The 21,178-nt window shown below is 38.5% G+C and overlaps 1 protein-coding gene across 1 annotated transcript in view; it reads left to right on the forward strand.

The window, feature by feature from the left end:
• LOC126191540 (protein madd-4-like) overlaps positions 1–21,178 on the forward strand; it is a 502,815-nt gene that overhangs the window by 240,704 nt on the left and 240,933 nt on the right. Inside the window, exon 7 of the mRNA XM_049932445.1 lies at positions 17,166–17,261. Coding sequence (XP_049788402.1) covers positions 17,166–17,261 — 96 coding nt within the window. The remainder of the gene's footprint in view (positions 1–17,165; positions 17,262–21,178) is intronic.

Here is a 21,178-nt window from a genome sequence, read left to right on the forward strand (position 1 = left end):
CTTTGAGGTTCGCCGATGACATTGTAATTCTGTCAGAGACAGCAAAGGACCTGGAAGAGCAGCTGAACGGAATGGACAATGTCTTGAAAGGAAGATATAAGATAAACATCAACAAAAGCAAAACGAGGATAATGGAATGTAGTCGAATTAAGTCGGGTGATGCTGAGGAAATTAGATTAGGAATTGAGACACTTAAAGTGGTAAAAGAGGTTTGCTATTTGGGGAGCAAAATAACTGATGATGGTCGAAGTAGAGAGGATATACAATGAAGAATGGCAATGGCAAGGAAAGCGTTTCTGAAGAAGAAAAATTTGTTGACATCGAGTATAGATTTAAATGTCAGGAAGTCGTTTCTGAAAGTATTTGTATGGGGTGTAGCCATGTATGGAAGTGAAACATGGACGATAAATAGTTTAGACAAGAAGAGAATAGAAGCTTTCGAAATGTGGTGCTACAGAAGAATGCTGAAGATTAGATGGGTATATCACATAACTAATGAGGAGGTATTGAATAGAATTGGGGAGAAGAGGAGCTTGTGGCACAACTTGACTAGAAGAAGGGATCGGTTGGTAGGACACGTTCTGAGACATCGAGGGATCACCAATTTAGTATTGGGGGGCAGCGTGGAGGGTAAAAATCGTAGAGGGAGACCAAGAGATGAATACACTAACCAGATTCAGAAGGATGTAGGCTGCAGTAGGTACTGGGAGATGAAGAAGCTTGCACAGGATAGAGTAGCATGGAGAGCTGCATCAAACCAGTCTCAGGACTGAAGACCACAACAACAACAACATGGCGAAATGACGCCGCACAAACCATACCGTTATGATACCTATTTGTTGAGTGAGGTCAGTGAGTACTTGGTACAGTGGTGAAATACGGAAGGTTGGCTTTGGTTGCCAGTTTGTCGTTTTCTTTATGTTGAGTTGGCTCTGTGGGCTTTGGGGATGATTTGGGTGCCAGTGCTGAAGTAGTGGGCTTATACTCGATTTAGTGGAATAACTGGATTGGATCGCTAAAGTACATATAGATGATAGGACCAGATGACGCCGACAAAAATTGTTTCTATAGATTATCTGTCTTGAGCTGACTGCAGTTTAATTAAAAAGAATTACACCAGACGCGTTTCGCTTTTATTTACAAAGCATCTTCCGTGATTATCTGTAAATTGGATACATACATTTGTACATTTTTAAGTTAAAAACACTGTTTTCTTTATCAAGTTGGCAAGGTACTTGTGGTGTTTCTTTACCTGATCTGTTCCTTACCTCCTTGTTGCCCGTGGTTGGTGTCGACAGGCTTCATTTCACATCTGCGCTTGGCACTTTTTGACATTCTGCAGAATTTCCTGCGCTGCATTATTTGCAACTGACTTTCTTAACTGTTTTTCATTGTGCATTGGCACAGTGTTTATGCCTGTTCGTTTGTTTTCATTCACGTTGTGAATGTTGCCAACCTATGAAACGAGTGTGTGTGTGTGTGTGTGTGTGTGTGTGTGTGAGAGAGAGAGAGAGAGAGATAGAACTTATAGAAACAGATTTTAACAGCTTCTGTGGAAGATGGCCACGAAAACAAACGTATTATCGTTCTCTCATGTTGATCAGAAATGAGTGGCGGGGTGTGATCCTTGGTTTAATCTGTTGTTCAGACTTCGGTATTATCATCTGTGGTCGTTAAATAAAAATTGCCCGTTTTGGGGAATAATAATAACGTCAATTCTGAGATTTGTTTCAGAGTGGCATACATGTTCATAAGGAAATGCGACCAAAACGTTTTGCAGATTGTGCAAATGCACACTACACTCACAAAAAAGATTTGTTTAACCATGTAAGCTGCAAGAAGTATTTACAGGGTCTCGAATTTTTGCAGGTTGGTTCCACCAACTCAAAATTAACAATATTTTATGGTGCAAAACTACCCAGCGAGAGAAAAAGTGGTGGTAGTCATTGCAGAGCGTTGTTTGGAATCAGTAGTAGACCGTCTAGGAGATCTTTGGACAAGTCATCTACTGTACTCAGTGAAATGAATCTACATCATACTAAATGTGCAGCGCTATGTGATTTCGCCATGTTTGCTTGAGGACATCGATGAAGACATTGGCGACTGTTCTTATTTGATGATAACAGATGAGAGTACGTCTACTGAATCAAATATGTTGTACATTATAGTGTTTCATTTTAGTCAAAACATGAAAAAGATCATGACAATGTTTTTAGCGTACTGGTAAAAGAAGGCTTTGGTTTAAATAAGTTGGTAGGTATCGGTGTGGACAGCGCTAAAGTTATGGTAGGAGAGCATAATTCATTCTTCAATTTTGAAAGAATCTCTGGCTCGTCTTACTGTTGTCAAATGTGTGCCAAATGCATTGCATCTTGTCGCAGAAAATGCTTGCAAAGCTTTATCTTCGCATTTACAAAAAAAATGGTTCAAATGGCTCTAGGCAGTAAGAGACTTAACATCTGAGGTCATCAGTCCCCTAGACTTAGAACTACATAAACCTAACTAACCTAAGGACATCACACACACCCATTCCCCAGGCAGGATTCTAACATGCGACCATAGCAAAGCGCGGTTCCGGACTGAAGCGCTTAGAACCGTCGCATTTACAATACATCGTTAGAGAAGTTCAGAACTGGCTTGCACGCAGTACCGAGCTAAAAAACGAATATTCGGTGCTGCATGACACACTGATTGGAAAGAAAGTCTTGTGATGGTTACTCTGGGAGTCAGCACAGCTGGTGGCACAGCTGGTGGCAAGACTACAAACTGTACGAATCACTTGAAGGTTAATGGAACTCTTATCCATTAAAAGAAAATAAAGTTCACTTAACTTCTCTTGATTCTTGAGCTTCTGTGCCTCCTACATACAACTACGGTATCCTCTATCACACTCGCAATACATAGGCTAAGTATCGTCTAATATTCAGTACTGATGCCCTTGGAGACTGTGACCGAACTGGGCCGACCAGCGATGGGTGGTTGGTTAAATCTGGGTTGACTTGGGGCGCTGAACTCTGTCTTCCTGGAGACGTGGCGCCAACCACTCTTTCCATTGGCGCACGGGTCAGCGCCTTCTAGATGCCATTTCGTGACACTGCGCTCGTCGATGCACAGTCGATGCTTTAGGACTGCACAGAAACCACTCAAAATAGACAAGTTGTCGGAAATGCGCTGACTAGCTCGTACAGGTGCCATTACCTTTACGCCAATGAGATGCTTCAGAGTTTCTCTCTAAATTGGCTAAGTGTAAAGAAAGATGCTAAACCGCTAAACAACTGCATCTCACGCTTTTATCAAAACCCAGTCAATTACATCCTCTATTTTTGAAACTTTCATTAAAAACGGTCACTGATTGTAATCGCATGTTTCAGGTTGATAATGTTGAACCTTTTAAGCTACAATTGGCACCACATAGTGTGCTGCTGAACTATCTGTCAGTTTTAGTTCCCCCAGAGCTAGGGTTGCTATACGTGCTGATTAATTGGGAATGGCCCAGTTTTTGAAACTCTTTGTCCCAGTGTCCCAAAAAGGCTCAGTTGGGATTCTAAATGTCTCGAATTTCAATTAAGAGACTCGAAGATTTATAGTCTACTGGTTCAGCATATTAAGATGTATTAATACATAACATATAAGAAACTGTCAGCAGACTACTCTCATACTTTGTCTAGTTTATTTGAATGCAGCTGGCAACACTGTATAGCAACCAATATTTGCTAGTTCATATTGTTGATTAACTTGGCACAATATATTCGTTTATCGTTGCAGTTCCTGTGTGTGTTGTTGTAGTGCGTGGGTTTTCATTAATTTGTGATGCCAAAACCGAAACGTAAGTGCTTTTTCAGTGACGAGTACCCAAAATATGGCCTTTCATACAAAGAAGCAACACATGTGGGGAAACATTCTGAAAACTTCGTTCATGTTGTTTTTCAGTAGAGTTTGATGGGAAATAGACGAAATTCACCATATTGCGAACCAAAAGCACAAAAGAAGTACTCAAACATCCAGTTCAAAACTAACAACCTCTTTTTGTAAAATCGGTTACAAGGGAGGAAGTTCTCATTGCTGGCACTAAATTGAGATCAGTATATAGAACTGTAAAACACCACCATTCATTTTAGTTACGTGATTGCATGACGAAATTGTGTTCAGTTTTGTATCCCCATTCTTTGATTGCTAAAAAGCAAAGTGTCGGAAGAACAAAAGCCATAGTAACATAAAACATGTTCTTGGTCCTCATTACGTGTCAATTTGTAGTCTGGATTTGTAAAAACTCCGTTTTACAGACTCGCAACTGATGGCGACGATCGTAAAACACTGAAATTGTTTCCTATACTTGTTCAGTATTTTGATGTAGGTGTAGGGATACAAAATGAGAATAATTAAGATAGATTTTGAAAAAGTGAAACATTGGATACTATATCCAATTATGCATTTCATCCCTCACTGATCGTAAAATTAACATACAAAATCGTGTAGCAGTTTGCAGCGTCGACTGCAACACAAATTTCGAGAGGTCGAACTGTAGGGGTGAAAACAGCGTACTCAGTGGCTGAAAAGCGACACTTGGGAAGAACCTGAAAGGAGTCGGCTGTCCAGCACACATTTTACATAACAGTATATTAATTTCTGTAGTCATTTTATCTGTCAATATCGAGTTAATTGTGGTGAAACTTTTTAACTGCTTTTCCATTTGCACTATCACAACGACAGAACGTGTTGACTTTTGTGAATTTGTGGATACCTGATATCGAAAACTTATGTCACACGCTAAAACAAGATGGCTGTCTTTAATGCCTGCTGTCAAGAAATTTTTATAACTGTAGGAAGCTCTGATTTTTTTTTCTTGTCTGAAGAAAGCGAGGCTTAGTTGTGGTTCATTCACCATCAGTTAAATTTGTTTAGTAAGTAAATAAAGAAAACTGAGAGTAGTAACATGTGATTGAAGTGAAGTGCATTATTTAGAGTACAATGAATTTCACTACAAGAGAAAGAAAATTGTTGTTATTTGGATATGGAACCAAAAGCATTTCTAAAAAAAGTGGAGATCACTGCTCTGAACTAACCATCGAAAAATTTCACTGTGATGTAAAAGAGTTTCTACATCTACATTATACTCCGCTAGCCACCAAACGCCAATATTCATATTTCCCCCATCTGTTCCCCTCACGGATTGCACGAGGAAAAACGACTGCCTGAACGCCTCAGTGCGAGCTCTAATTTCCCTTATCTTTGGATGGTGATCGTTGCGCGATTTGAAAGTTGGTGGTAATAATATATGCTCTACATCCTCGGCGAAGATCGGTTTCGAAATTTAGTGAGCAGCCCCTTCCGTTTTGCGCGTCGTCTATCTACAAGTGTGTCCCTCTTCAAACTTTCAATGAGATTTGTAACGCTCTCGCGATGGCTAAATGTACCAGTAACGTATTTTGCCGCTCTTCTTTGGACCTTCTCAGTTTCTTGAATCAGACCCAACTGGTAAGGGTCCCATACAGACGAACAATACTCTTAAGACTCGACGAACTAACGTATTGTAAGCTATTTCCTTTGTTGAAGGACTGCATCGCTTCAGGATTCTACCAATAAACTGCAATCTAGAGTTAAAAGTAACTTGTGTAATCTGATCATTCCATTTGAGATCATTTCGAATAGTCACACCCAGATACTTGACGCATGTTACTTGTGTAATCTGATCATTCCATTTGAGATCATTTCGAATAGTCACACCCAGCTACTTGACGCATGTTACCGCTTCCAAAGACTGGGAATTTATTTTGTACTCGTACATCAATGGGGATTTTCGCTTTGTTATACGCAGTAGGTTGAAAGCAATATTTTATCTGCAGATTCTAAAAATAACCCCAAAAAATTTTGGTCGTATGTAACATCTATGAACGCTACAAATAATTTAATACCTTCTCTTGCTGACAGTACGGATAATGTAATGGATGAAGATAAACTGAAGGCCGAAATTCTAAACCTCGCTTTCAAAAACTCGTTTACGGTAGAGGACTGCAGCACCATTCTCCCTTTCAATTATCGATCAAACGCAAGGATGGATGACGTATTGGTTAGGGTATCTGCAACTGTAAAACAGTTCAGATCCTTAGACGCCAGGAAGGCATCTGGCCCAGACGGTATCCCCGTAAGATTTTATGTTGACTATGCTACAAACATAGCACCATTCTTATCCATCATCTATCAGAGATCATTGGAACAGCGGAAAGTTTCATGGGACTGGAAGAAGGCCCAGATCATAGCAATCTACAAAAAGGGTAGAAAATCGGATGCACATAATTGTCGGCCAATTTCACTGAATTCGATTTGTTGTAGAATCATGGAACATATTTTGTGTTCAGACATAGTGACCTTTCTAGACTCTGAGAAGCTCATCTGCAGAAACCAGCACGGCTATAGAAAACAGCTCTCATGCGAGATACAGCTGGCCTTCTTTATGTGTGATATACAACAGGCTCTAGATACCGGCTCCCAGGTTGATGCCAATTTCTCGACTTTCGAAAGGCGTTCGACCCAGTTCCGCACTGTCGCTTGCTACAAAAAGTGCGCACTTACAGTCTATGAGATGACATATGCGGTTGGATAGAAGGTTTTCTAACAGACAGAGAGCAGTATGTCGGCTTGAATGGGGTTACTTCAACAGAAACAAGCGTAACTTCAGGTGTGTCCCAGGGCAGCGTAATAGGTCCGCTGCTTTTTACGATTTACTTAAACAATCTGGTTGATGGTACTGACAGCGGCATTAAACTGTTTGCCGATGATGCTGTAGTCTACAGGAAAGTAGTATCACACGAAAGATGTGAACAAATCAATGAGCATTTGCAGAAAATAAATGCGTGGTGTAATGACTATCTCTCAATATTAGTATTTTATGAATCTTCCATTACTTATTTTACAAAATGGTCTAATCAGCTGTCAGGTTTTGACTTTTTTGAGTGGATGTCTGTGACTAAATTAGTGGAATGGAAAGATATAGAAACGACATTGGTTTATTTAAAAGGAAAAGAAGTAGATATTTATAAGTCAACAGTGTTTGATCAGTGTGTGCATATGAATAATTTTATGGCTTCAGATGTTTGAAGATAATATTGTAAGTCAGTATTACGTACCCAGAAAAATCGCTAGACTTTTTTTTTTTTAAGAAATATGGAGTTCAGCATTCAGAAATCAGAATTATTAAATATATGCCAATATATGTTTTAAGTTGTAGATGGGAGCTCAATGGTCTGATGAATGGAATCGTTTGAATGTATTAACAGCTCACAGCATCTTGTAGTGTACTTAAAACTTTCAAGTGAGTTATGCAGTTACTTATAACTATGCAAATAAAAAACTGGTCTTATAAAAGCTGTCAAGTAATCAGAGACGTATGACTGGTTCATAAAATAACCTGTGTGAAAATTGTGTATACAAGTAGCTTAAGTAATACTTTATTCTTTTAAAATATATTTCTACAAGCATTATGCTTATAGCGACATTTAGGTTAAGTTTTCCAAGCATTTGGAGTCGCTCCTCGCCCTCATCTTATGATTCGATTTCTGTGGATTTTGCCCAAATTTTAGAACCAACATTTATGAGACCCCTACCCAGAGTGATGAATAATGTCAAAAGACAAGATTCAACAAGGTTCAGTTTTAGAGTTTATGTGATGAACATTGAATGTATTAACATTGGAATCCTTTCAATGAAATGACGGGTGGTATTGATGAAAACAATATAAGGGTTACTGAAGAACGGTGTGTATCATTTCTTTGTCGATTATGCCGAGAAATTCAGAAGAGAATTCCAAGAAAATCTGAATCCCTTGCACAACAAATTTCCTGTTTCTCTCCCAATTTTAAAGAATCCATTTGAGCTGACAATGTTAACAGCGCTTTGGATGAATGACAAGTTCTTCCATTCCAACAATTAAGCAAAGTTAATTCAACAGCAGAGACATTCTTGGATGAAGTGGCGGCCTTTGAAGATGTTACTGGACAGCAGAAATTCTGGACTACCAACAAGTTTGTGATGGAAGTTTTGAGGCTGCCGTTCTCGAATGCTAGAGCAGTAGTGAGAACGTTCTCCACAATGAATGTGGTAAAAAAAACAAAGCGAGAAGTAGAATGCACAAGAACAGCAAATAACATAACTGAAGTGTGGGAGTTAGAAAAATTTAATTAGAGGATCTATATAATCAACATTATGATGTCGACGTCATGAGAATTTTGGTAGTAATAAACATGGTAATAGCGATTTTATGGTTGGTTTTGCTCCAGTACACATGACAATAAAATACTGGCATTAGTGCAGCAATTATAGTATATGTCTCTTAATTTCAGTCATGGTACCCTGTATCTTAACATACTTACGATAATAGAGCAACCTGTTATTATTTTAATGGCAGAGAAAATTTACATTTAGTATCGGTATATACTTAAGAAATTTAATAAAAATTAAGTTATGTCATCGTAATAGAATTTTTGTCACTCACTAAGCCACATAATAGATTTCTTATCTATTTCTCGAGTTACTATACCATCTAAGAGTAAATCAATAGGACAACGAAAAGAAGAGTGTTTTTTTATGGTCCGACTATTAGTCTTTATTTACAAATTAAATGTTTTAGTTTATGCAGCTACTATAATTTTTTACATATACGATAATTTTACAGCCTGTACACGTAATTCCACCAATTCAAGCTGACAATAAATAATAGTTTAAAGGAGTGGTACCATTTTGGGGAACTTTTTGGCTGCAATGGGGGGATCTCTAAAACTCGATCTGCATTCGAAGCAGTAGGCCACCAGCCGTGATAATGCTTAAACGAAATGTCTATTGTAGCCTTTGTGAGGCGGTTTCTTAGCTTTCAGAGATATGAATGAAATCTACATACATTGTTAACAGCTGAATGAAATACATCTATGTATAATATCCAAAATAGAATATAACAATATTGTGAGAAGGAGATGTTGTGTGAGATAAAGGCCTTGCTGGCTGAAAGCTCGTATTCAAGCAGTTTTTTGTTGTAGCTGCTATATGGTAATTAGCAACTACCCTTTTCATAATATTGATACATCTATTTGTTCTTTACGTCATCCATTTTTTTCGTAATAGTTGTTACCACTGTCTGTAGTATTTGTTAGCACGTAAGTTTCATTGCCCAACACTGTGTAACCTCCATTTATAAACAGAAAAGACTGTGAATAATACGAGTTTACTGTAGTAAGTAATTAGTAACCTTAGAATTTAGTTCTTATGGATGGGAATGACATGTCTCGAAACTGACAAACTCATTTACATCAGCAATGAAAATTTTATAAATTTACCCCGTCTCCCGCTTGGGTAAATTTATGTGGACGGCCATGGTTAACACTAATTTTATAAAAGCTGGCAGAATTTTCAGGATTATGAGACTGCAAAAATATCATATGCCATTTTTCCTCTGCATGACAGTCCTGACACTCTGCATTGTTCGTTCAGCATAGTAGTTTATTTATGCATAGAGCTCTAAAAAAATGATTTTGGATAGTTTAAGAACAACAAAAACAAAGTAATTCACATATAGTCATGTTTATAGACTTAGAGGTGTAGAACGATAAGGATGGGACAGGTTATCAGTTGTGGCCTTATAGTAGGGGTCATCCTGGCATTTGCCTGAAATAATATAGGGAAACCTGACTGGTTGAAACAGTGCTACCTCATTTGATTTACCCCTAGTGTACAATACTGTTTTAGAAGTAAGTTATTTAATGATTATAAAATGCTAATGCTACCCTCTTCAGTAATTTCTCACTCCTGTTACTGCACATACTATATGCACATTGGTTCATATCACTAGACAAACTATCAAGTGATTTCACAACAATTTTGTGCACCGTTTGCTAGCCTGAAAAACTGAATCAGCAGCCCTCTGTAACAAGTGAAACGCAGAGGTCAGAAAGAGGATAAGGTGTTAGTATTAGTCACTGCATAGCTTTGGGAGTAAGTTTTTTCAGAAAAGGAAAATAAAGGAAAAACACTGTGAAAGTGTTATGTGGAAATTTTGGATATCTTATTACCATTGTAATTATTTTTGTCACATTTTTTACCAAATCCGTGCTCCGTGTTATCTAAGTAAACCTTCAATGTATGGAATAGTTGAGTCAACAAGTAGACCTACTTTTTAATTGCCTTTTGTGTCCTATGGTAATTTATTGTACAGATTTATTCCTTGGTAGAAAGTGCTGTTTAGAGTTTTATGGTTATTCTTTCTTTGGTAAATGCAATTTCAGCGTATATCTTGTCCCATCATCATGGGGAGTGGTGTTTGTGCAGTAATTTCAATGTTATTTTTGATGTGTAAAACTATTTAATAAGTGTATTCACTTGTTGCAATTAAAATCCTCAGTGGTTTGGAATGATTTTTACAGAGAACTTTGATACTGCAGTATTTCTAGTTATTCTTATGGCCCTTTTCTGCAATTTGAAAACTGTGTTCATATTTTGTGCATTTGATCCCCTGAAAGGAATATCATAGCTAAGAATTGAGTGTACATCAAGGGCATTTCCTCCATGAATGCAATGTATGCATTGCATGCTCTGTTAATATATGAATCATTAAGTCGCAAATATTCATTATAAGTCAACTCATAAAAACTAAATCATAATACACTCCTGGAAATGGAAAAAAGAACACATTGACACCGGTGTGTCAGACCCACCATACTTGCTCCGGACACTGCGAGAGGGCTGTACAAGCAATGATCACACGCACGGCACAGCGGACACACCAGGAACCGCGGTGTTGGCCGTCGAATGGCGCTAGCTGCGCAGCATTTGTGCACCGCCGCCGTCAGTGTCAGACAGTTTGCCGTGGCATACGGAGCTCCATCGCAGTCTTTAACACTGGTAGCATGCCGCGACAGCGTGGACGTGAACCGTATGTGCAGTTGGCGGACTTTGAGCGAGGGCGTATAGTGGGCATGCGGGAGGCCGGGTGGACGTACCGCCGAATTGCTCAACACGTGGGGCGTGAGGTCTCCACAGTACATCGATGTTGTCGCCAGTGGTCGGCGGAAGGTGCACGTGCCCGTCGACCTGGGACCGGACCGCAGCGACGCACGGATGCACGCCAAGACCGTAGGATCCTACGCAGTGCCGTAGGGGACCGCACCGCCACTTCCCAGCAAATTAGGGACACTGTTGCTCCTGGGGTATCGGCGAGGACCATTCGCAACCGTCTCCATGAAGCTGGGCTACAGTCCCGCACACTGTTAGGCCGTCTTCCGCTCACGCCCCAACATCGTGCAGCCCGCCTCCAGTGGTGTCGCGACAGGCATGAATGGAGGGACGAATGGAGACGTGTCGTCTTCAGCGATGAGAGTCGCTTCTGCCTTGGTGCCAATGATGGTAGTATGCATGTTTGGCGCCGTGCAGGTGAGCGCCACAATCAGGACTGCATACGACCGAGGCACACGGGGCCAACACCCGGCATCATGGTGTGGGGAGCGATCTCCTACACTGGCCATACACCACTGGTGATCGTCGAGGGGACACTGAATAGTGCACGGTACATCCAAACCGTCATCGAACCCATCGTTCTACCATTCCTAGACCGGCAAGGGAACTTGCTGTTCCAACAGGACAATGCACGTCCGCATGTATCCCGTGCCAACCAACGTGCTCTAGAAGGTGTAAGTCAACTACCCTGGCCAGCAAGATCTCCGGATCTGTCCCCCATTGAGCATGTTTGGGACTGGATGAAGCGTCGTCTCACGCGGTCTGCACGTCCAGCACAAACGCTGGTCCAACTGAGGCGCCAGGTGGAAATGGCATGGCAAGCCGTTCCACAGGACTACATCCAGCATCTCTACGATCGTCTCCATGGGAGAATAGCAGCCTGCATTGCTGCGAAAGGTGGATATACACTGTACTAGTGCCGACATTGTGCATGCTCTGTTGCCTGTGTCTATGTGCCCGTGGTTCTGTCAGTGTGATCATGTGATGTATCTGACCCCAGGAATGTGTCAATAAAGTTTCCCCTTCCTGGGACAATGAATTCACGGTGTTCTTATTTCAATTTCCAGGAGTGTATAATAACTACTCCATAGTCCATATTTTCTTTGCTCTGAACTGAGAGTTACTTTCTGTTCTTCACTAGTTGTTTCCTTGAAATAGATCTTGTACAAGCAACATGCTGTGATAGTCTTAACTCCTATTTGGCTACTTGTGACATTACACACTCATGTGAAATATGTGTAGATGGATGCAACTGGAAGATTGCATTCACCAAGTTTTCCCTTCTGCTATCCTGAATTCAGCATAAATTAGCGAGTTTAGTGACGGGTGAATGCATTGTTTGAATATCTTTTAATAATATTTTAGCCAGCAATTCCACAAAATGAGTGACTGTAAGACTGATGTTACAGGAAATATAAAAACAAAAACAATCAATTTTTGACAAAATTTTCTTCTCATCCTGTCCAGTAAATCTCCTCTGGCCAATAGTTCTGGGTGACTTTCCTGAAATCCATCCCTTTTCCTAGACCTCTCCAGTCCTTTTCCTTCACTCCTCTTCTGTCCCCTTCAACCCTTCTGCCTCTTCTGCCACTGGCTCTGAAAGCCTGCCTAATTATATCCTTATTTTATGTGTGTGTTCTGCCACAGTTTGGTGAGTACATTAAATGATGATGTTACAGTAAGTGATAAATCTTTTCACTCACGGCCATTCAGAAAAAAGTTAGAGCCTGTTAAAAGTGGTCAGTGCACTCCCTGTCAGCAATTTAAAGACAGAGGACAAATCCAGAAATGTTATATGATCATTTAATCATGTTATTTACAACAAATCGGTTTAGTTATGCAGAAGTGAAACATTGTGTAACCTTTTCTGTTGGCCATGTTTGTTGTACGGAATGGACAAATCACCTTGGAACAGTAAATATTGTGGTTATTCAGACCTAAATAACCAGCACACTGCAATTAAAGGCCTGAAAAATCAGAATCGCATATCCATGCATTGATAGACCTTGGCATATTTGGTAAAAGCGTGATTGTTTTGCAGTTAGATAAACAAAAGTGTGCAAGCATTTTACAGCAAAATGGAGCAGTGAAATGAAATCGGGAAATACTTAAGAGATTGTAGCAGCCCCCTGCTTTTTAGGACAACAAAAATTATCACTTTGAGGATATGGGGAAAGCTGTGACTCCAAAAATCGAGGCAATTATGTGGAGTTAATTCACTTGTTATCTGCAGCCTGTGTGTTCACCGAATTCTCTCTTCTCATTCAAAATTATTTAATTCAAAGTGTATGTGGTGTTATGCTCTTTGAAATAAGAACTCCAGTGAAAGATATGACATTAGTTGCTATTTTACTATATGACACAAAACATGTCACAATTCTTTCGCAGTTATCAACTTTATTCAGATACATGTACACAAAGGACTGTTTTCTGAAGGATTTGTAGAGTTTAGTAATGTTAGCAGTGATAGATTGGCAGAGGCAACAGCAAAGGTTGCAGTAGACCATCTTGAGGAATGAATGCAAAAATAAGTTGATCACGCAGATGTATGATGGGCACCTGTCACAGAGGGGACATTCAAATGGTGTCAAACAAAAGTTAGAGAAGCAATGTCACATGCCATATTTGTGATACACCCACAAGTTGAATTTGATTTTATCACAGGCAGTCAGGTGTGTGAGTCTAAGTAGAGTGGTTTGTTTGCTAATAATAGTATTTTGTAACATTTTTGTCCATTCCTCTAAAAAAACAAAGTTACTGGATACAACAGCGAAGAAGGGATTTCCAAAACTTGCACCAACAAGATCAAGGGGCTTTGTAAAAACTGTGGAAGATCATGGAGTAGAACTTGAAGATTTGTGTGAATACAATTTGGACAATTACAAAACTGGGACACAAATGCTCTTAATAAAGCACATGAATTTCTCATAATGTTACAAGATTTTCAATTTAACTTCCTTTTGTGAGTGTTTGAAGAACTGTTTTCACTGACAGATGTTACTTTTAACATTGTGCTGTCAAAATCCTTAGACATTACACATTGTAGGAAACAAGTGGCAGACTTGAAAGAAAAGCTGCACACTAGGAGATACAGTGACTTTTAGAAAATGTGGTGTGTTTTTGAAAGCAGTAATGATATTCCAAGGACGAGAAGAAGGGAAACATGCACAGAAATGTCTGTAAAGAACAAAAACAGGAGGATGCACCTTGAGATATTGGATATTATAATCATGCAGGAAAACATCAGTTACAGTACACTGCCTGACTGAAAGGTTATTGAAATATTTGGCTTGAAAGAAATTCTCAGGCTTTGCAGCTGTGTTTCCTGAGGAGGCCTTTGAAAAATTAAGAACTATATATGGGGAGCTTTATGGTATTGTTAGATTAAAGTGTGAACTGAGTGCTATGTTTACATCACAAATAATTATGCCCAACTCAAAAATAATTTTAAATGCAAATTTCATTAATTGTTGTTGATGTTTACTCATAACATACTTTTTAAAAATATACTGATGTGTAAGTAATGCCTATGAGTACGTCGGGGAAAGAGACATATACTACTAAGACTTAAATTTTTGCTGTAACTTTAACTGGACACATTTATGAAATATGGTAGAAAACTTAATTGAATACAGTAAATATCATTTTAAAATTGTAAGTAATTTACTAGATCACAGTATTTTCAAAAGGTCAGTATTAACTACCCTTCCCCCCCCCCCCCTCCTTCCCCTGGTCCTGATATTATGAGGGTTAATCAACAGCTTTGTGTAGCTTTGAAAGACTGTACTGAAAGAATGTTGATGTTATTTATCCACAAACAATTCATATGAAGAAACACTTGTGGGGACATTAGTTTCAGGTATACAAAGAAGAAATTCTAATATTTTAAGAAAATTAGCATGAGGCACATTGTTCATATTACAATGTGAAATAATTTCTACTCAATAGACACTAGGTGATGTTTCTTCCAGTTCCCATTTTAGAATCATCTGTTATAGTTGAAGGAGTCATTTTAAGAAAGAAATCTTCAGTCTTTTGTATATCCTTCTATTGGAGTACTCTAGCTTACTGCCAACTGCAGTCCCAATTCTCAGTGGGTTCAAGTCACTTATTTAAATATTCAGCTGCAACTTTATAAAATGTGTGGACATTACTGTTCAAATTTTGCAATTACTGTTCAAATTTTACAATTTTTGATGATAAACCCTCATTTTCCAGGTTACCAAGAATTGATGTGACAGGTAACGTAATGAAAAACCCCTCACCCTTGGAAACTAAATTAGCTTTTAAATTATTTAACACAGAAATTACTTCAAAAGCTGTAATTTTTTTTTCACCCAGTACTCTTTGAACTACAGCGTGAAAAGTTGAGGCTTGGTTGTGAAGATAGTATAGCCAAGCTTCTGGTAAAGGATTTTCAAAAAATGATGTGATGACAAGTGAACATTTATTTTCCCTAAGTTCAAAATATAATTTCAGAGGCACAAACATAGTCAGAAGAGATTTGACTGCAGAGAGTAAAGCAAGCCACCTTGTTTCATTATAGCCTAAAATTGTTTTGCACTACTGGTCTACAAATTTACAAATTATCTAAAATATTCAACCCTTACAATATACCCATAGAAATAAAAATATATTTTAGAAACAGTGCCTTCAGTACCAGTAGGAAGGACATCAGCAGCCATCTGGATGGTATTGCGGATTAAACAAGCAGAACATCCAAGTCCCAAGAAAGTTTTGACCTTTCTAGAAAACACTTCCAAAATTGTATTTCATATTTTCTACACAAAGGGTGATTGTTTTTGTTTTTTTTTTAAGTTATTATTTTTCAGACATTCACAAAATATAGTAATTATTTCTGAAGTTTCTCCAGGCAAAGATATAAGATCCAATATTTTAACTTGAATCCCTTGAGTAGGATTAAAGTACGTTACAAGCAATGGAAATATTTTTATGTCCTTATGGTTTGATGCATCTGTCGTTATGAAATAAAATTAGCATTTGGTAAATTAGATTCTGGTTGAGAAATTGGAAGTAGGCTTAAAATTTTTAGTAGACTTGCCTTTGTTTTGCTAAGGCCACAAGTAAATTTTGGTTCAAAGGGACATTGATAAAATTTAGCAGTACAGTCCATTGATTTGAAAGATTAGTTGTGTTAGCAGTATGGTAAGTGACTCCTTCAGTAGCTTCTAATTTCATATCATTACAACAAAATTTTCACTTATAAAGAAATTAGTCAGTGCAATGCTAGAGGAAGTATTTGCATGCTTCATTCTGTATGTTTTTCACTGGTTGTATGTTGTGATATATCCAGTCTCCCTTCATGTCTCATAACAGAAGAAGATGCTCTCTTATTGCAGCAAACATTTGAGTCATTAATTGCTTTTTAATATATGGATATACCTTTTGTAGGTCACTATTAAAAAACACTTCTTTTTCAGCAGTAGTTTGTTATTAATTTCAAGCATTTTAGCTCTCACAGTTTACAAAAGTTCACTGTATTTTATTATTTCATGAATGCAGAACACAGCACTGTCTTTTACCAAAGTTACAACTGTAATGAATTTCTTTTGAGTCACACTGAAGCATATGTATTTACAGTTTTTCGTATAGTTGGCAGCATTTGCATCAAAACATGATTGATAACTGTTTGTTAGTCGATTACCAACACAGTTCAGTTGTCATTCACAACTGTATAGTGTACTTTTCCAAGCAGCGTCTCCACTCAGTTTCAAGTGTATAGTAGACCCATAATATAAACAGCACATTGCTTTGTCAGTTGTTAGTACCTTTAAATTTTTCACCAAACTGATGCAAAACAGGGTATTTTGAATTGACAACATTTTATGCTGATATAAGTCATCACCAGGGACATTTTGGCATCTGCTTTTACCTTTTAAGAAGAAAGAAAAGGAGGGGGGGGGGAGTCCCTGCTAATGCAGGACATCTGTTCACCTTACATAAGCATCGATTTCATACTAAATTAGAACCTAACAACGTAATGCTATAACTATTCCTCACTTGAAACGGAACCCTTTATCATTTCCCCATCTTTATAATAAAGCATAAAACATGAAATATCAGTCTTGTGATTAGTATGAATTTTTTTGCGAGTGTAAGTGACAGCTGTAAGTACTGTACATAAAGGTTTAGTGATGGTGTTATTGCAGGTTCCCGATTCACAGTGTCCAGTTCTGAGACCTCACCACAGCCAACCATGTAACAGTGAAGAGTGCCCCATCTGGAACTCTGGGCCATGGTCTGAGGTACATTTTACTAACAGTGTGCCATGAACTTACATTGCTTGTTTATTGTTGCCATCTTTGTTGTCACTGTTTTGTGTTTAGTCACAGAAGTACAGTAATTAAAGCTAACAGATACAATTTTTTTTGCACTTTGTTAATGAAGAGAATTTTGGTAGAATAGTAGCTTTATAACTACATTCTATGTGTATTCCACACCTTGTCATTGAAACACACTTTTGAATTACCTGCATTCTTGTACATCCATTCCAGTGCTGTGGACAGTGATGTTCATTTACACTATAATGCGGCCAACTCACCAAGCGACCAATTAATCGATTTTTATTTGTTTCCATTTGGTTATATTTTGCACAATGTGTGTACTTGTAATATAAGACATGTCAACTTAATGTAATGCCGTAAAATATTTGATATATGTAAAATATCAAATTAGCAAATGTAATAGTAATGTTTCATACATTTTTTTGCAACTTATGTTTAGGTCTTAAAGTTATTTGCACACTCTTTAACTCTGATGACTAGAGAAAGGACATAACAAAAACATATGATGCATACAGTATATTTGGGTGATGACAATACAATATACAGGTTATAAAAACATTCCCTATTATTTACACTTATAGGACTACTACTCTACACTATCAAATTATTTTTCCATTAAATAATCCTTAAGATGTTTGTGAAATGTCTTTCACTCATATAGTCCTGTAGATTCCTAGGAAGACACTTTGCCAGCTGTACATTTCAATATCAAGGCTCTTTTTCAACAGCTGTCAGCCTGTGAGATATACTTCTCAGCTGACCTTCGTTTATTGTGTCTTATAAATGAACATATGCATTTTCTCTAGCAGCGTGTTGCCTTTGACTGATGAAATTATTGTTCTACAGGCTATAAGAACATAGAAATGTCAGTATTTTTAGATTATGGAAGGCAGTTCTACATTTACATCCATACTCTGCAAACCACTGAAGTGCATGACAGGGTTTCTCTCCATTGCAACAGTTTAGGGCTTCTCCCCTGTCCATTTACATAAGGAGCACAGGAAGAATGACTGTTTAAATGCCTGTGTGTGCACTGTAATTAATCTGATCCTATCCTCACGAGCCCTACGGGATTGATACATAGGTGGTTGTAGTATGTTATTACGCTCATCATTTAAAGGCATCTCTTCAAACTCTGTAAATATGCTTTCTCAGGATGGTTTGTGTTTATCTTCAGGTGTCCACTAGTTCAGTTTCTTCACCATCTCTGTGAGACTCTCCCATTTGTCAAACAAAACTGTGACGGTTTGAGCTGCCTTTCTCTTTATACATTCTATATCCTGTTAGTTCTATTTGGCACTGGTATCATGCACTTGAGAAATATGCTAGGATTGGTCACATTAGTGATTTCTAAACAATGTCCTTTGTAGGCTGTTTGCATTTCCCTAGTATTCTACCGTTAACCTGAAGTCAGCCACCTGCTTTACCTATGGATGAGCCTGTGTGGAGGCATAGTGTATTCTCACAATAACAAGTGGCTCTGTGATTCCTGGTAGTAGTACAGAGTGTGCTGCAGAATCAGCTGTATGGTGAGAATTGTGTGAGATGGAAGTAATTCATGTTGAGCAGTATGCATACGTCAAAATTGCCTTTTTCCAAAGGAGAAATGCGAGAGAATGTCACAGTGAATTGGTGGAAGCCTATGGGAATAATGCCCTCCCATACTGAACAGTATCATGGTGGTTATGAAAGTTTCACCAATGATGTGTGGCAACCAGTGATCAGCAACGCTTGTAGCAACCTGTCAGAGTGTGGACCAGTTTGGCAAGTGTTGTCATTGAGTAGCTTCTGGAGGAAGACAGACAGACTGGAGTTAGAGAGACAAGTGGCATTGAGAAACGTGCAATCTGTAGGATGTTCTGGACAGAGCCGCAGTTGTGCAAAATCACCTTACAGTGGGTACTGCATGAACTGATGGAAGTTCAGCGGCGGATGCAATATGTAATATGCTCCAACCACATAGCACAATGGCAAAAGGACAGTGACCACTTCCTGCCATGAATAATTGATACCGATGAATTTTAGACCAACCAAAATGATCGTGTAATTGTTGACGGCAGGCATTTCTCAAACTTTCTAGATGTATGTACCTATAGAGGACTTGATGTGGCCACTACCTTGTAATTGTGAGACCACCACCTTGTAATTGCAAAACTAAGAGCTCAGATATCTAATGCAAGGAAATTGAAAGGAACATCTCAGAGAAAGCATGTGGTGTTAAAGCTAAAAGGTTAAGAGATTGCTAAAACGTACTCTGAGAAGGTTACTGAGAACTTCGCACTATACGCTCCTAGTGTAACTGTGACTTTGCATTAGGAAAGTGGAGTGCTTGCAGGAACAAAGTCATTAAGGCAGCAGAAGAAGTTCTAGGGAAAGAAGGAAAACAACCAAGGAATACCTGGTTTGATGAAGATAAGTCATGAGAAAAACTAGGCTTACAGGGAAACACTTGATAAATCATATACATGTTTAGCGGTAAGAAATCATCAAGATAAAAGGAAAGAACAGAATAAATGGCATCATAAGAAGAAAAGGAAATGGGAAAGAAAGCAGATTGAGGAATTGAAGACAGTTGAAAAAACTAATTCTATCAGAAAATTAATAGCGAAAGAAGAATATTTAAGTTGTGTGTTAAGATATGTAAAAGCAAATGGGGAGTTACTAACTGATGACCAAGAGATATTGGAACATTGGGTAAAATATTTTAGTGAACTGTTGGATGCTCCAGGGCCTCCTGTTAAAGAGATCATAATCCACCCAGAAGCAGATGATGAGGCCCTCATCTCTCAAGGAGAGGTAGACAAAGCAATACCCTGACTGAAGAACAATAAAGCACCACGGACTGATAATATAACATCAGAGCTACTGAAAGCTGGAGTTGAGTTAAATTGCAGGATATACAAGATTTTGTGCCTTATCTGGGAAAAGGAAGATTGCCAGAAGAATGGAATCTAGTGACAGTGTGTTTGATACACAAGAAAGGAAATATACATAAATACGGCAACTACAGAGGCATAACACTCCTAAATATTGCATATAAAATATTATCAAATATCTTGTTTAGTAGACTGTCACCTACAGCAGAAAACATTATTGGGAATTATCAATGTGGATTCAGACCAGGAAAGTCAACTGTGAACCAGATATTTACTCTCATTCAAATAGTAGAAAAGACAAATGAATTTAATTTTGGTGTGTGCCATCTTTTCATTGATTTCAAGTCTGTATGTGACACAACAAACTGGGCTAAACTTTGAGGCAATGAGGAAATTTCGGGTACCTGAGGAGTTGGCGCGCTTGATAGAGGTCACCTTAAGGCACCCCAGTCTACTGTGCAAGTGCAGTCTAGGCTATCACCCCAGTTTCCCATATGGACTGGGCTAAGACAAGGGGATTGGCTTTCCTGCCTACTCTTCAATTTGGCATGTGAAAAAGTGGTGCGTGAACTGGGTATCCAGACAAGAGGTACTATCTCCTATAAGTCCGTACAATTGTAGGATATGCAGATGATTTGGACCTAATGAATAGAACATTTGGACATCTACAAAGTGCCTTCTCGGCTCTAAAACCCTTCTCGGCTGTAAAACTGAGGCTGAGAAGATGGACCCAAAAACTGATGAAGGAAAGACCAAGCATATGTATAATGGTACAAATCAACCTTTACAGCTCACAGTAACCCTTGATGGAATGATGTTTGAGCGAGTGGAATGTTTCACTTATCTGGACGCAAAGATAGAATCAAATGGCAGCCCTTCAACTGAAATTATGGTTCACATAAGTGCTTCTAATTGATGCTGCTTTGGAATGCTGCAACATTTTAAATCCAAGCTTCTATCATGAGAGACTAAGTGCCGACTCTATAAAACGCTGATATGCGT

Source organism: Schistocerca cancellata, chromosome 6 (genome assembly GCF_023864275.1).
Source record: "Schistocerca cancellata isolate TAMUIC-IGC-003103 chromosome 6, iqSchCanc2.1, whole genome shotgun sequence".
Taxonomy (NCBI): Eukaryota; Metazoa; Arthropoda; class Insecta; order Orthoptera; family Acrididae; genus Schistocerca; species Schistocerca cancellata.